Genomic DNA, 13,735 nt, shown 5'->3' on the forward strand with positions numbered 1-13,735 from the left:
TAAGCTATGTGTATCCTCTTGATTTAATTTTGGTATGTCACAGGAATTTAAGTATTTACCCATTTCTAGACAAACATAGTGTGTATTCACTTATAAGTGGGTATTAGCTGTAAAATAAAAGACAGTCATGCTACAGTTCACAGACCCAGAAAGCCTAAGTAACACAGAGGGATGGGGGTGGGTGAGGATCTCCCTGGGAAGGGGAAATAGAATAGATTTCACAGGTGGACTGGAGGTGGGTGGGATTAGGAATAGAGGGATCAAGTGGTAGGAGAAGGAAGAAGAAAATACTGGAAGAAACAACTGGAACTGGGGGGCATTTCGGTGGCGAGGCAGAAACCTAGTGCAATGGAAACTCCGTGGAATCTATAAGAGTGACCATAGCAAAGATTCATAGTAATGAGGGACACAGAGCCTGAAACAGCCATCTCCTGTAACCAGGCAAGGAAGGCCTCAAGTGGAGGGATTGGGACACTAACCCAGCCATAAAACCTTCGACCTACAGTTTGTCCTGCCTGCAGAGTATTCTGAGACTGGAGCCTAGCGAAATTGTCATCAAAGAGACAAGAGAGACTTCATTCAGCAACTGATGGGAACAGATGCAGTATCCCACAGTCAAATATTAGGCAGAGAGGTCTGGGAGTCATGCAGAGGAAGGACTGGAGGAACCAGTGGGGTCAGGGACACCAGGAGAACATGGCCCACCCAATCAATTGACCGGGATTCATGGAGCTGGCAGAAATCGGGGAACCTACAGGGGTCTGTCAACCCTGTATGTTGTAGGTATCTGCATAGATGTTAGGGCTGAGTGGTTTGGTGTTCTTTTGGGACTCAACAGTGGGAGCTTGGGGGAAGGGGCTGTCTCTGAAATTTTTGCCTGCTTGCGGGACCCTTTTCCTCCTACTGGGTTTCCTTGTCCAGCCTTGATATGGTGTGTATCTGGTATTATTGTAGCATACTATGCCATGTTTGGTTGATGTTTCTGGGAGGCATGCTTTTTTCTGAGGGGAATGGTGGATCTCAGGGATAGTGGATATGGAGAGAAGAAACTGGGGGAGGAGAAGAAGGGGAAACTGAGGTAGGGTTGTAATATATGAGAGAATTTTTCAAAAGTAAAATGGTTAAAAAAAAGAAAAAAATTACTCGTTTCTTGTAGATTCTCAAGTTTTGGTAAAATATGTTTTAAAGTTATTCCCTTATTTTCCTTTTGATTTCATTAGAATTGATGTAGTAACCATATTTTTTATCTTTAATTTTATTAATTTCAATTTTTGCTTTCTTTTGGTGAGTTTGTCAGGGACTGTCAATCTTGTTTAGATTTTCAAAAAAAAAAACAGCTCTTTGATTCTATGTATATTGCTCTTATAATCTGTTTCAACAAGTTCATCACTAATCTTCATTATTTCTTTATACCTCCTGGTGCTGGGTTTGGCTTAACTTCTTCTAAGTTTTCTAAGATCTTAAAATATATCAACAAAGTTATCTGAGATCTTTATGCTTTATTTTCCTCCTCCTCCTCTCTTTCTTCTTCCCTTTCCTTCTCCTCCCTCCTCCTTCCTTCTTCCTTCTCCTCCTTCTTTTGAGACAGGGTTTCATTATGTAACTTACTCTGGAACTCATTTGGAGACCACGATGACCTTAAATTCACAGAAACCCAACTTCCTCTGCCTCCCTCATTCTGGGATTTAAGGTGTACACATCCTGACTTGCTCTTCCTGGTATTTTTAATGCAAACACTCATAACTATAAACTTTCCTCTTAGAACTCTCTGCATTTATCTCAAGTACTTTGGATGATGTGCCTTGATTTTCATTTGATTCTGGGCTTGTTTTTTTAAATTCAATTCAACCTACTCACTATTTTCTTTTTCTTTTGCTATTGACACCTGGTTTTATTCCTCTATGATTTGGTAAAAAGACACTATTTAAATTCTTTTGTATTGACTTATAACCTGTAATGCAGTCTATTGGCAAGAAGATGCCATTGAATTCTGAAAAGAATGTGGACTGTTTCTGAATAGAATAGTCTCTGTCTATATGTTAAGACCATTTGCTAAATGTATAGTTTAATTCTTGCTTTGTTTTTGTTGAACTTATCATTTAGATAACTTGAGGATGGCAGTGGGGTATCGAAATCACTACCCATCTTTCCATCTTTACCTATTGGACCTTTTATGCCTATTAGTATTATGAATGGTTTTGTGCATAAACATTTACAATTGTCGTATCTTCTTGGTGAATTATTCCCTTTAGCACTATATAGTACTTTGTTTTCTGAATAGTTTTGAAATTTAATCAGGTATCAGAATAGCTGTGCAAGTGTATTTTTGGCTTTGATTTGCTTGATAGATCGTTTTCATCTTTTGAGTTTCAGTCTCAAACTAGTGAGGTGTTTCTTGAAGACACCAGATTTTTAGATCTTCTTTATTAATCTAGGTAGTTGGTCTGTTTCTATTTATTTGTATGTTGAGGTCATTTACATTTACTATTACTAAGAAATAATTACTAATTCTTGTAGTTTTGTTGTTTTTGTGATTGGTTGGATTGTTTGCTTTTCACATTTTCCTCTATTTGAATTTGTGATTTGCTGGTTTGACTTGTTAGAGCTGATAGATTTCTTTCAGGGTCTCCCTTGAGTACCTATTGACCCCATGATCCTGTAGTCTCATGATTGAGGCTGTTTTCTTCTTCCTACATGCTTAGTATTCTTTAAATATTTCCTAAATTGGTGGATTAGTTTTCATGATCTTTGTGCTGATCTGATCTGCCCTTATTTTTCCATCAAATTTAAAGGATAGCTTTTTTGGATATAGCAATGTTATCTGGCAGTTATTGACTTTCCTAGCTTTAAATACATCATTCCTTAGTCAGCTGCTTTTAGAGTTATTAGTGAAAAAAATGCTGTTATTCTGATGTGTTTACCTTAGTTGACATTTTTCTTTCACATAAAATTATAGACCACAAATTAGTATGCCATCCTTTGCACAGAGACCATTTCAATTTCTAATATATATGCTGACAAAGCCATCACCTAAATGTTCATTTCTTATTTGTAGTTTAATGTAAACATATAAACATTTTTGTACGTTAACATTCAACCCTACCACCTTGCAGAATCTACTATTAGTTTAAATAACTGTGGAACTTCTTTAGGCTTCTCTATCTGTCTTATATATAATTCTCTATATATAATTGTGTCAGCAAAGAATGAAGATAGGTGTACTTTTTTTTTTGATTTATCTCCAATTCATCTGAATTTTCTTTCTCATACCATACTTCTTTAAGATGTTTTGTGAACTTCAATAGTTTGTGGCTTTCAAGAATTTGTACAACTCATCTTTTTTTTCTGTGAGGGGGGTGGTGGTGTTTCGAGACAGGGTTTCTCTGTGTAGCTTTGGACCCTGTCCTGGAACTCACTGTGTAGACCAGGCTGGTCTCAAACTCACAGAGATCCACCTGCCTCTGTCTCCCGAGTACTGGGATTAAAGGTGTGTGCCACCACCACCTGGCTAAAAATGTTGTGGTTTTTTTCTGATAGTATTCCCCCTGAAGTTTGTGGGGGGTTTTGTTGTTGTTGTTTTTCAAATTCATCTTTGCTCATTGTGTACTGTTAATACTTTTTTTTAAAATACCCTCATGCTTTGAATTTCTGTAATGTCTACACTGATAACTCTTACTCCTTAAATTTGTTTTTGGTGTGTACTCACAAATTTATGTTCTTGTATATTTATTTGTATATAAATATATAACGCCACCCTCAGGTGCCATTAGTCAGAAGTGATGGCGCTTACTCTTGCGACAGTGTCTTTCCCTGGGACCTGGGGCTCAGAGTAGACTAGGCCAACTAAGTCCCAGGGATCCTCCTGACTGCCTAGCTAGCATGGATTACAGACATACAATTGCACCTGGCTTTTTATGTGGGCGCTGGGGACAGAACTCAGGCCTTCAGGCAGGAAGCACTTTATTAAGCCACTACCCCAGTTCTCTTTAATTCTTACTGCTTATTTATGTTCCTCCTGATTCTCTTCCTCCTTTTTCTTCTCTCTCTGTTGCCCTTCCTTCCTTGTTCCTCCATCAGTCTAGTTAGATGGTTTGTTATTTACATGATGATGGTGTCAAAGAATCATTTTATTTCCTTTTCCTTCTTTTCTATTCTTTTTTTTTTTTTTGCTAACTTTAGTTTACGTAACTGAACTTCTAATTTTTTTTTTTTTAAAATGGATGCTTGCATCATCTTCCCCTTTTTTTTCTAATGTAAGTAGCTCCTAATTTCCTTGTGGATACACAATAAACTTTGTATGTTTTCAACCTTTTTTGTGGTTTTGAGGGTCAAATGCAGGGACTTATACATGCAATGCAAATGTTCCTCCTCTGTACTTCATTGATGGACCTCAATTTTTTAAACAGATGAAATTTATTTATGCTGCTGAATATGGTCTATCTTCAGGAATGTTCCATATATACTTTTTAGATTGTATATTCTTTTATTGTTAGTTGAATTACATGTGTCAATTAGGCTAAATTGGGAGGTAGTAGTATTCAATCTTTTATAGCGGTATTAATTTTCTACTGTATCATCAATTGCAGAGAGACATTCGAATTCTCTAATTAAAATTGTTAGGTGTATATGGTGATGATGGCTTGTAGTCTAAGCTACTTGAGAGGCTGAGAAACAGGAGGAAAAGGAAACTGGGGACACCCAGGACAAGATATTAACACCTCATCTTTAACAATATTGCTCATTTGAATATTTCTGCAGTAATAGAATTATTTGCTATAATATATATTAATAATATATAGTTATATTTGTATCTATGGAAATAGATATTTACTAAATAGATACAATAATACTTAACATTGTTATGTCTTGACAAAATTAATATTAAAAATAATTGAATTTTTGTCTGATTCACTGTCCATAACTCTCCTTTCATGCTTTTCATTTCTGGCCTGGATGCCATCACAGGAATATATACTTGACAGGCTACATCTCTACCTTGTTTTTTAGTTAGTTTTGGCCAATGACAGTGAAACATGGAACACAGAAAGAGATTTGAGTATTTAATTGGTTCAGTTTTTTCCCTACTTGGTTGTGGGTAACAGTTGCTATTCTTCCCTGTGAATGCAACCATTGGTGTGTGACACTGTTAGGTACTGTTTCCTAGAGGTATAGATCCCACTTTTCTCTAGTAATTCTTGTTTACACTTACCCCTTAGGCTTAAGAGTGATAATACCTCTCATCAGCTCTGGTTGCTTAGCTTTGGGATCCAGCAGCCTTGTCCACACTTTTTTTTTTTCATTTTTCTTTATTAAGAAATTTTCTACTCACTTGACATACCACCCACAGATTCCACCTCCTCCCATCTCCCAGCCCTCCCTCCCAAGCCACCCCATGTACCCACATCCCCAAAATCAAGGTCTAGGTCCACACCTTTCTAAGTTTCACTTCAATCTCCCTAGGTCTGTTAGGAGATTTGAACACATCAACAGACCTGATTGATATATGAATAGAGATTATTTTGTTCTTCCCATTCCACTTACTGGATTCACATACGTTGATCAATATAAACAAACACAACAGACAAGAGTGTATTTGGGTCTTGAGGAAGAAAACTGGCCATATGTTAACTAAATTGTCCTAACTGAATTGCTAATGCTAAATATTCTCACACTCGGGCAACACATTCTTGAGATTATCGTGGAAGAGACCTTTATGATACAGACTAGATAAGTCACGGACAATAAATATTGTTATGCTCGTGTCATGAGCCCCCCAGACATCACCAGGAGTTCGAGTTCATATGCAAAAAGAAACTTTATTTTGAGCTTAAGCTTGGGTTTCCCATCTATTCTAGTGGCTGGATCAGGGAGAGCATTAAACTCAGTTATGCCAGGGATTTTAAGGAGTAAAGGATTGTGTGTGTGTGTGTGTGGGGGGGGGGATTCTAGATTCAGATGGGGATTGAACTCCTGGTTGCGCAGGAATGAGGTCACAGAAGTCCTGTCAAACAAGGATTGGTACTGGTGTTGCTGCAAGTAAACTAGCAAGTTATATACAAATTTTCTACGCTATCCTTTATGTTCTAGGGCATTTAGTATTTGTCTCAATTCTAATTGGTTCTCCGCAAGGTACAGTTTGTGGCTTTTCCTGGTTATTGTAATGGTGAGGCCTAGTACTATTATTGTTAGTCTGCAGTCTATCATGGCTGTATTAATGTTAAGCTTAGCCTCTTCAATATGACGCAGCACGCAATAAAAAAGCATCAAGTCTCAGAGTACAACTGAGCTGAATAAATACAACATCCGTAGCCCTACCCAGTATCGGGAATAAAGATCATATTGTGTTTTTTTTTTCTCACTTTATCCAGTATGTCAGAAAATAAGTTGTACTTAGACAACAGTTAGGATAGGTTCAGTATGAAACGGACACAGGCAAAACTATATATTCAAGTTGCAGTTGGCATTTGAATTCAAAATTTTCTCCTTACATCTCACGATGGCAATATTCGAACGTGTTAGCTATTTCTTGGTTACACTGAAAAAGCCTGAGGAGTCCATTTTAAAGAACACTGTAATGACGAAAACAAATGGACTATATATTTAACAAATTTGTAACTTTGTTCAGATGCATTGCAAACGGAATAAAAGTTGTTATGCCTGAGGAGAAAGCAACCTAACTTATTCAGTGTCTCGGAACAAACACGGGATTCTCTTCTCCGTGTGCTCTTCTGTCCCAGGGCTGCGGAGGAGAAGGCATCCTCCATCCCAGGAAGGAGGGTGAGGGCCCCAGGGCAGGTGGAGGGTGGCCCGGCGGGCGGCCGAGACAGGGGCGGGCCTCCTGCCCATGCCCCCTCCTGGCCGGAAGCTGATCCCAGCTGCTCTCACACCCTCCTCACTTCCGTCTAAATCGAGAAGCACCTCTGCGCGCGGAGGTCCCACCTCGCGAAGTCATAACGGTACCGAGAAGGTCTGAACCCCGACATCTGTCCGGACCCACCAGCTCTCGCGAGGTCTCGGGCAGTGCCGCTGGTGTCAGCGAAGACCTCGCGAGAGGGCGGTGTCGGAGGCGGGGCGTGCCGTGGCGGGAATTTCGCCTGCTTCCGGTTTGGTCCGGCAGGGTTCCGCGTTCTGGATCCCGGCCTGCGGGTCTCGGGGTGGAAGCGCTCGCCGGGCCCGGGGTTCTTCCGGCACGGTCGCCCGCCCTGAACGCCGTGCTGAGGCGGAAGGAGGCGGCGGGGCCGGCCGCACCACCCCGGCCCGCGTTAGGAAACCCGCCCGAGGTGCGTGAGGGCCTCCGAACCCGCCCGCAGCCGGGAGGGAGCGAGGACGGCGTCGGAAGTCCCGGCGGCTCACGGCTGGGGCCGGGGCCCAGGAAGACGCCCGGATGTGTGTGGACCTTCTGCCTGCTCAGGTTTTTCTGTTTTGGTTTTGTTTTCCCCAGGTGCTAAGGGGCCGTCTTGGGTTCCCGAGGTGGAGCTCCTTACCTTTCGGCTTGTTCCAGCTTCGCTCCGGAGCCTTAACGATAACCGTGTGGAACCACGATGTCATTTCAGGGCAGGATGTAAATCATGGATGGCTGCTCGGCCGTGGCGACGTTCCTGACCGACAGCTTAGAGCTGGAGCTGGGGGCAGAGTGGTGCAAACCCCCTTGCTTTTCTTGTGCTTTTGACAACAGAGAAGGCAAATTTTTTTCTGGCGAGTCCTACCTTGCCAGTGGCGCCCTTAAGCGGTAGGTAAAAAACGAATTGAAGATCCCCACCAGCGTGATTAATTATCACTAAAGTGTAAACTTCGGTGTTCATCAAAGATTGTTTGGTATATAGTACCTAAAAAGTTCCAGTCAGTGTTTGTGCCCTGCCTGGGTTTTGAGTATTCCGAGAACTTTGTTGGTGACTGATAATCTCTTAGGAGTGGGTAGCTGAATACCGACATTTATTTACTTAGACTGCTTTCTGATCAGCCTAGGCTTTTGGAATTGATACTTCCTTTTAAGGACAGTACCATTCTACACGTTTTCAGTAGTTTGTAAGTAGGACACAACTGGTTTTGTTGCTCTGGTTCTTTTCAGTCCAAGTATCTGTGCATACAGAGTCATAGACTTACATCGGTTGAGTAAATAAGTCAATAAATGTAATTGATTACAGTAAAATTGCTGTTCTTGAATTATTTTGGTAATGTCTTTTGACGCAATTTTATAATGAAGGAAATCATTTTTGCTGATTTTTATGATTATACCTTCTTAACCTTAAAGCACATTACATAACTTCACAATGTCATTCTTCAGGCATAATTCAGAATATTTGGTGATTTAAAAACCTTGTTCAAAGATAAAATGCTATGACCTAAGACCACTGTCTGAATTGCCCCGAATCCTTTTAGGCTTTCCCTTTCGAGTCATGTTCTTTTCACCTGTTTTACACAATATAAGGTGTAAGATACCAAAGCATTTCCCGACTTATATATACTGTGTTTAGTCTGGATTCAAATGATTAAGTCAGCATTTTCATTACAGGTTAATTTTAAATCTTGACCCATTACCAACTAATTTTGAAGAGGATACAGTAGAGCTATTTGGCATCCAATGGGTTACCGAAACAGCATTAGCAAATTCATGTCGAGAGCTCTTTCATTTATTCAGGTACATGTATGTCTGTTTTTAACTATATGAGTCTATATGCTTTCTAGTTTTACATTGCTGGGTTTTTCCCAATACTCATTACAAAAGCATTGGGAAATGCTCTTGTTTTGTTCATCTTACCATCATCAACATAATGATTTTAAGGAGTTGTTTATATTGATTTTCAGAATCTTTATTTGTGTGTGTACACTGATAGGCCAGGCGTTATGGTTCATGCTTGCAGTTTCAGCACTCATCAGGCTGAGCCCGGAGGATTGCTGTAAGTTCCAAGCCAACATAAGCTACACATTGACTACAGTTAAGACCTTGTCTTAAAAACAAAAACAATGCATATACAATATATGTTATGTATAGAATATTACACACACACACACACACACACACACACACACACACACACACACACACAAATATTTATTCAATGCAAGTATAGCTCAATGGTAGGATGCTTGCCTAACATTTACAGTAGCCTGGATTTGATCTCTAGCCCTCATAAAGAGACATCAGTGTATCTTTGATTTATTGTTTTTTCATTTTATTTTTTTTTAGTTAAAACAAAAATCATGCTTATGAGTGTTTTGCCTGCTTGTATGCATGTGTACATGCGTGCCTGATGTCCACAGAGATTATTAGAGGGCATTGGATCCCCCGTGGAATTGGATTATGTATGGCTGTGAGTCGCCATAGGTACTGGGAACCAAATGTAGGTCCTCTCTTGAGCAAAAAGCCCTCTTGACTCTAGAGCCATCTCTCCAGCTCTGTTATTTGATAGAATAAGCTGAGTGATTTTTCTATAATTCTGAGCATTATAGTGAATGGGTTTTTATTCAACAGGATTTGAAGGCAAGTAGGAATGATGACATGGGATTACTATCAGGAATTAAAATGAGGCATCCTATGGCTTTATATATTCACTTCTCATTTATGTAACTGTTTTAGTTTGCTTTTCTACCGCAAAGACCATGACCAGGAGCAACTTGGGGAGAAAAAGGTTTATTTAGCTTATAGGTTGCAGTCCATCACTAATGGAAGCTAAGTCAGGAGGCTGAATGAAGGATGAAGCAGAGACCACAAAAAATGCTGCTTTCTGACTTGTTCCCATGGCTTGCTCAGCCTGGTTTCTTTTTTCTTTTTCTTTTTTTTTTTTTTAAGAAAAATTTTACCAGGCAGTGGTGGCACATGCCTTTAATCTCAGCACTCGGGAGGTAGAGGCAGGTGGATCTCTGTGAGTTTGAAGCCATCCTGGGCTACAGAATGAGTTCCAGGAAAGGCTCCAAAGCTATACAGAGAAACCCTGTCTGGAAAGACAAAAAATAACAAAAACAAAAACAAATTTTATTCATTTTACATACCAAAGATCCCTCTCTTCTTCTGCCCCTCCAGCCTCTTCCTCCCAATCCACCTCCCATCCCCTCCTAGAAGAGGGTAAGTAAGGCTGGTTTCTTATACCACATAGGACTACCTGCCCAGTGATGGCACCATCCCAAGTGAGCTGGGCCTCCGATATCATATCATATCATATCAATCATATCATATCATATCATCAATCAAGAAAATGCCCTAAAGACTTTCCTATTAAGTAATCTAGTAAAGGCAATTGTTCAAACGAGGTTTTTCTCCGATAACTTGTATCGTTGACTAGGACAGGGCAGTAATTCTTTGTATTTTCTGAACCAATACATAGCTGTGTGATACAACTTAACACTTAACCTTAGAATGTTTGCTGTATCTTAAATTTCCTGTAGAAATATCTCATTGTCACTGAAGGCTGTGATTTTGAAATAGTTCCTGAGTATCTTCTATAGGTACTTTGTAAGTTTAGACAGAGATGTATTTTATCTTTAAAAATTTACAGTGTCTGAAGACAACTTTTATAAAAGCTTTTATTGATTCTTGCAATCTGTTCCCACTTATCTCCCTGTCTCCTCCCATCTACTCTCTGCCCTTGCAATCTGCCCCCCAAAACAAAACCCAAATTTAAAAGAAAAACCAATCTTGTCGTGGAAGCATTTAATAAGCATTCACGAAATGAATTATAAAATAATGAATCTACCCAGTAGTGTTAGAAACCCAATCCATGTAATTGCACATAGCTTTACATTATGCTAAAATCTACTCTTTCACATTTTTTAAATCAGGCAACAGCTATTCAACTTGGAATCCTTAGTACAAGTCAGCTGTGATTTTGGTAAGTTTCATGTGTGCTAAATCACAAAAAATGATTTCCACTCTATTACACTGACTTCCATATGGGGCTCTTATATGAAACTGGGGTTTCATAAAAATGTGAATAAGTGTTTCAGAAGGTCATGGTATAGTGCAGTGGCTTTCAGCCTTTGGCTTTCAAGTCCTGTGGGGGTCACATCAGATATCCTGAATATCAGATAGTTACAATTCATAACAGTAGCACTATCACAACATGAGGAACTGTATTAAAAGGGTCACAACATTAGGAAAGTTGAGAAACACAGTGTATTTAGTATTCTGAAAGAGTATGACATTTAAATTTGGTTATAGGTAAGATTTATAGTATTTTTTTCAATTATGTAGGATTTAAGGAAAATCTGACTTGAAAAAACTTAAACTTATCTGAGAAAATTATTTCTTTGGAGGCAAGGAGTGGGGTAGAAAACATAAATACAAGATAAAAAGTTACAGACCTCCTAGGTCATCTTTCCAGCTTTCTACTTTTATTTCCTTTTGGAATTTAGTGGATTGCTGATTTTGGTGGTCTACAGGTAGGTTGTGAAGGAAGTTGAAAGGCAGTGTTTTTATGGAAGGCCAGCTGTTCTTCATTGCAATAATTTTGGTTCAGTATAGCATTTGGAGCCTTTGTGTTCACTTTAGGTTCTAAACTTAGCTAATTGTGTGTCTCTTATGTGACAATTCCTGTGTTATTGATTGAGTCCTTGTGAAGTTTAAATGCCTTTATGCATGTTAAGTGTTTATCAGTATCAGTAAATGCCTAGCAAATAAGAGATCACCTAGAACGTGTTTTTAGTCAAATAGGTTCATTAATTTCCCAAAGCATTGTGCTTGTTGATTTGGGTAAGATGTAAGGGTGATAGGGGTTTATTCTGGATTGGAGCAAAGGCAATTAGATGAGACATAGGAAGGAAGGTTAGGAAGGGATCAAACTAATTAAACTGGACTTAATAGCACGAAGACAAAGCTGTCTATGGTATTTGGTTGCATAGTGCTTTTTTCTGTGTTCAGACATGATTATAAAGGTTTGACTTGTCATTTTACCATAACCACAGAGTCCTATCTTATTTTTGTATTTAATGAAAATTGTTTATTTTTTAGCATCATAGTCTAGCTGTTGTCCCTGTTAACTGCCAGATTTGTCTTGTTTTCATAGGATGTTAGCAGTAAATACAAAGTATCATTGTTTCATTATCATCTAGTGAGACTGTTTTATGCCAGACATGCAGAGTACTTACTGCCTGGTACAGGGAGTTCTTGTTCTGTCCCTTAGGTTTGCTTTCATTTGAGGCAAAGTTGACCCATCTTAAATATGTGAGGTATATGTATAATCACTGCTCATGACCTTCGTGACTTGTCCATGTTTTATATATTTGCTTCTAGGAATTTTCATCTTGCTTGTTATTTTTTGTTGTTGCTTACTATTTAATGCTTGTATTCTATTAGGTCTTTCTCAGGTTTGTTTTCAATTTTGTGAGGGTGTCTATAAGCAGTTTCTAGTAGCCTAGGAGGAAACCTGGCAAACCTTTCTGATGTATGATGATTTATTTTTCATTCCTGCTAATTAGGAACTTGAACTGTCCTAACTGGTGTGCACTTTGTAGAGTTGTTTTCAGTGTTCTTTAGTCTAAGGTGATGTTTCTTCTCATCACTGAATAGATTAGCAGCACTAAGGAGACCTGTAAATCACCACTCTTTCTTATATTATTATTATATTATTTAATTGTTTAAAATCTCCTTAAGTGGGCTCTGTCTAATTCTCCCTGCATAGAAACTGCCTCTGCATAGGAAGCTGTTATGGTCATAAAGTAGGGTAGAATTTATTTTCGTGATTCTAGTACCTGAAAACTTTATGTTGTTTCTGGTTTTTAAGTTTAAGATAGGAGATAGAGGACATCTGAACTCTTTAGTCCATCTTACCCAGATAAAGACAGAGGTTTTAGCAGTTTTTAGAGAATACTGTTTTCATGGGCTGAGAATTGTGAAAATGGGAATTTGTCTGTTTTGTGTTGCTGTGACAGAGTACCTGAGACTTTTTAATTTATAAAGAAAGAGGTTTATTTAAGTATAGTTTTAGAGACTGAGAAACTAGATCTGGCAGGTACATATTATAAAGGTACAACATGGGCCTCATAGGCACCTGCAAAAGAGACAACACAGTAGTGAAGTCTTGTTGCCGCAGACCACTAGTTAATGAGGTCTGTGATTGTGAGATGTCATTCATCCTTCTTAGCGACTGGTCAGTTCTTCAAGCCCTAATCCACCTCTACCTGCAACTCCTAATACCACCACAGTGGAATTAAATTGCAATGTAAGTTTTGGAGGGACAAACCAAATATATATATATATTGAGAGAGAGAGAGAGAGAGAGAGAGAGAAAGGATCAAAAAGATTTTATTAGTGACATAAAGAGAAGTTTTAATATGTAGCTCTTAGCGTAATCTTACATTTATTTCCATTTGCAATTTTGCTAAAGTAGTAGCCATTTTGCTCATATGGATTCAAACAAGTTTTATGTTAAATATGGAATAGAAATTTTTGCCTATAATTCTCATCCTGTTTCCTCTGCCTTTGTTTAGTTTTTGTCTCATGTATTATAATTATTATCAGTGTTTTGCATATAGTAGCAATGTATATAATGTTAAAGAAATTGAGTGAGAAAGGTGGGAGGAGATGAGTTTAGGAGAAATATTCAAAGGTTATTTGGGCCTTATAAACCATTATAAGGAGTTTATATAGATGTAGATAGTTGATGACCTTTATGCACTTTGACTTGAGAGCAACAAGAAATAATTCAAAGGGCTAGAGAAAGGGCCCTTAAGTATGAACTACTCTTGCAGAGGAACTGAGTTTCGTCTCCAACATTCACCCATGTCAGGCAGCTCACAACTA

General features: G+C 38.8%; 1 protein-coding gene across 6 annotated transcripts in view; it reads left to right on the forward strand.

Annotated features, from left to right (window-relative positions):
- The first annotated feature begins 6,922 nt into the window (after nt 1–6,922).
- Nucleotides 6,923–13,735, forward strand: part of Mms22l (MMS22 like, DNA repair protein) — a 117,402-nt gene continuing 110,589 nt past the window's right edge. The window contains exons 1-4 of one of the 6 annotated variants that reach the window (XM_015997925.3): nt 6,923–7,280; nt 7,442–7,729; nt 8,513–8,638; nt 10,777–10,826. In XM_015997925.3, coding sequence (XP_015853411.1) covers nt 7,569–7,729; nt 8,513–8,638; nt 10,777–10,826 — 337 coding nt within the window. In that variant the 5' untranslated portion in view covers nt 6,923–7,280; nt 7,442–7,568. Of the gene's footprint in view, nt 7,412–7,441; nt 7,730–8,512; nt 8,639–10,776; nt 10,827–13,735 lie in introns of all 6 variants that reach the window. The other 5 variants (XM_015997927.3, XM_042270936.2, XM_076564013.1 and 2 more) reach the window with 5 other exon arrangements.

Source organism: Peromyscus maniculatus, chromosome 2 (assembly GCF_049852395.1).
Source record: "Peromyscus maniculatus bairdii isolate BWxNUB_F1_BW_parent chromosome 2, HU_Pman_BW_mat_3.1, whole genome shotgun sequence".
NCBI classification, from domain to species: domain Eukaryota; kingdom Metazoa; phylum Chordata; class Mammalia; order Rodentia; family Cricetidae; genus Peromyscus; species Peromyscus maniculatus.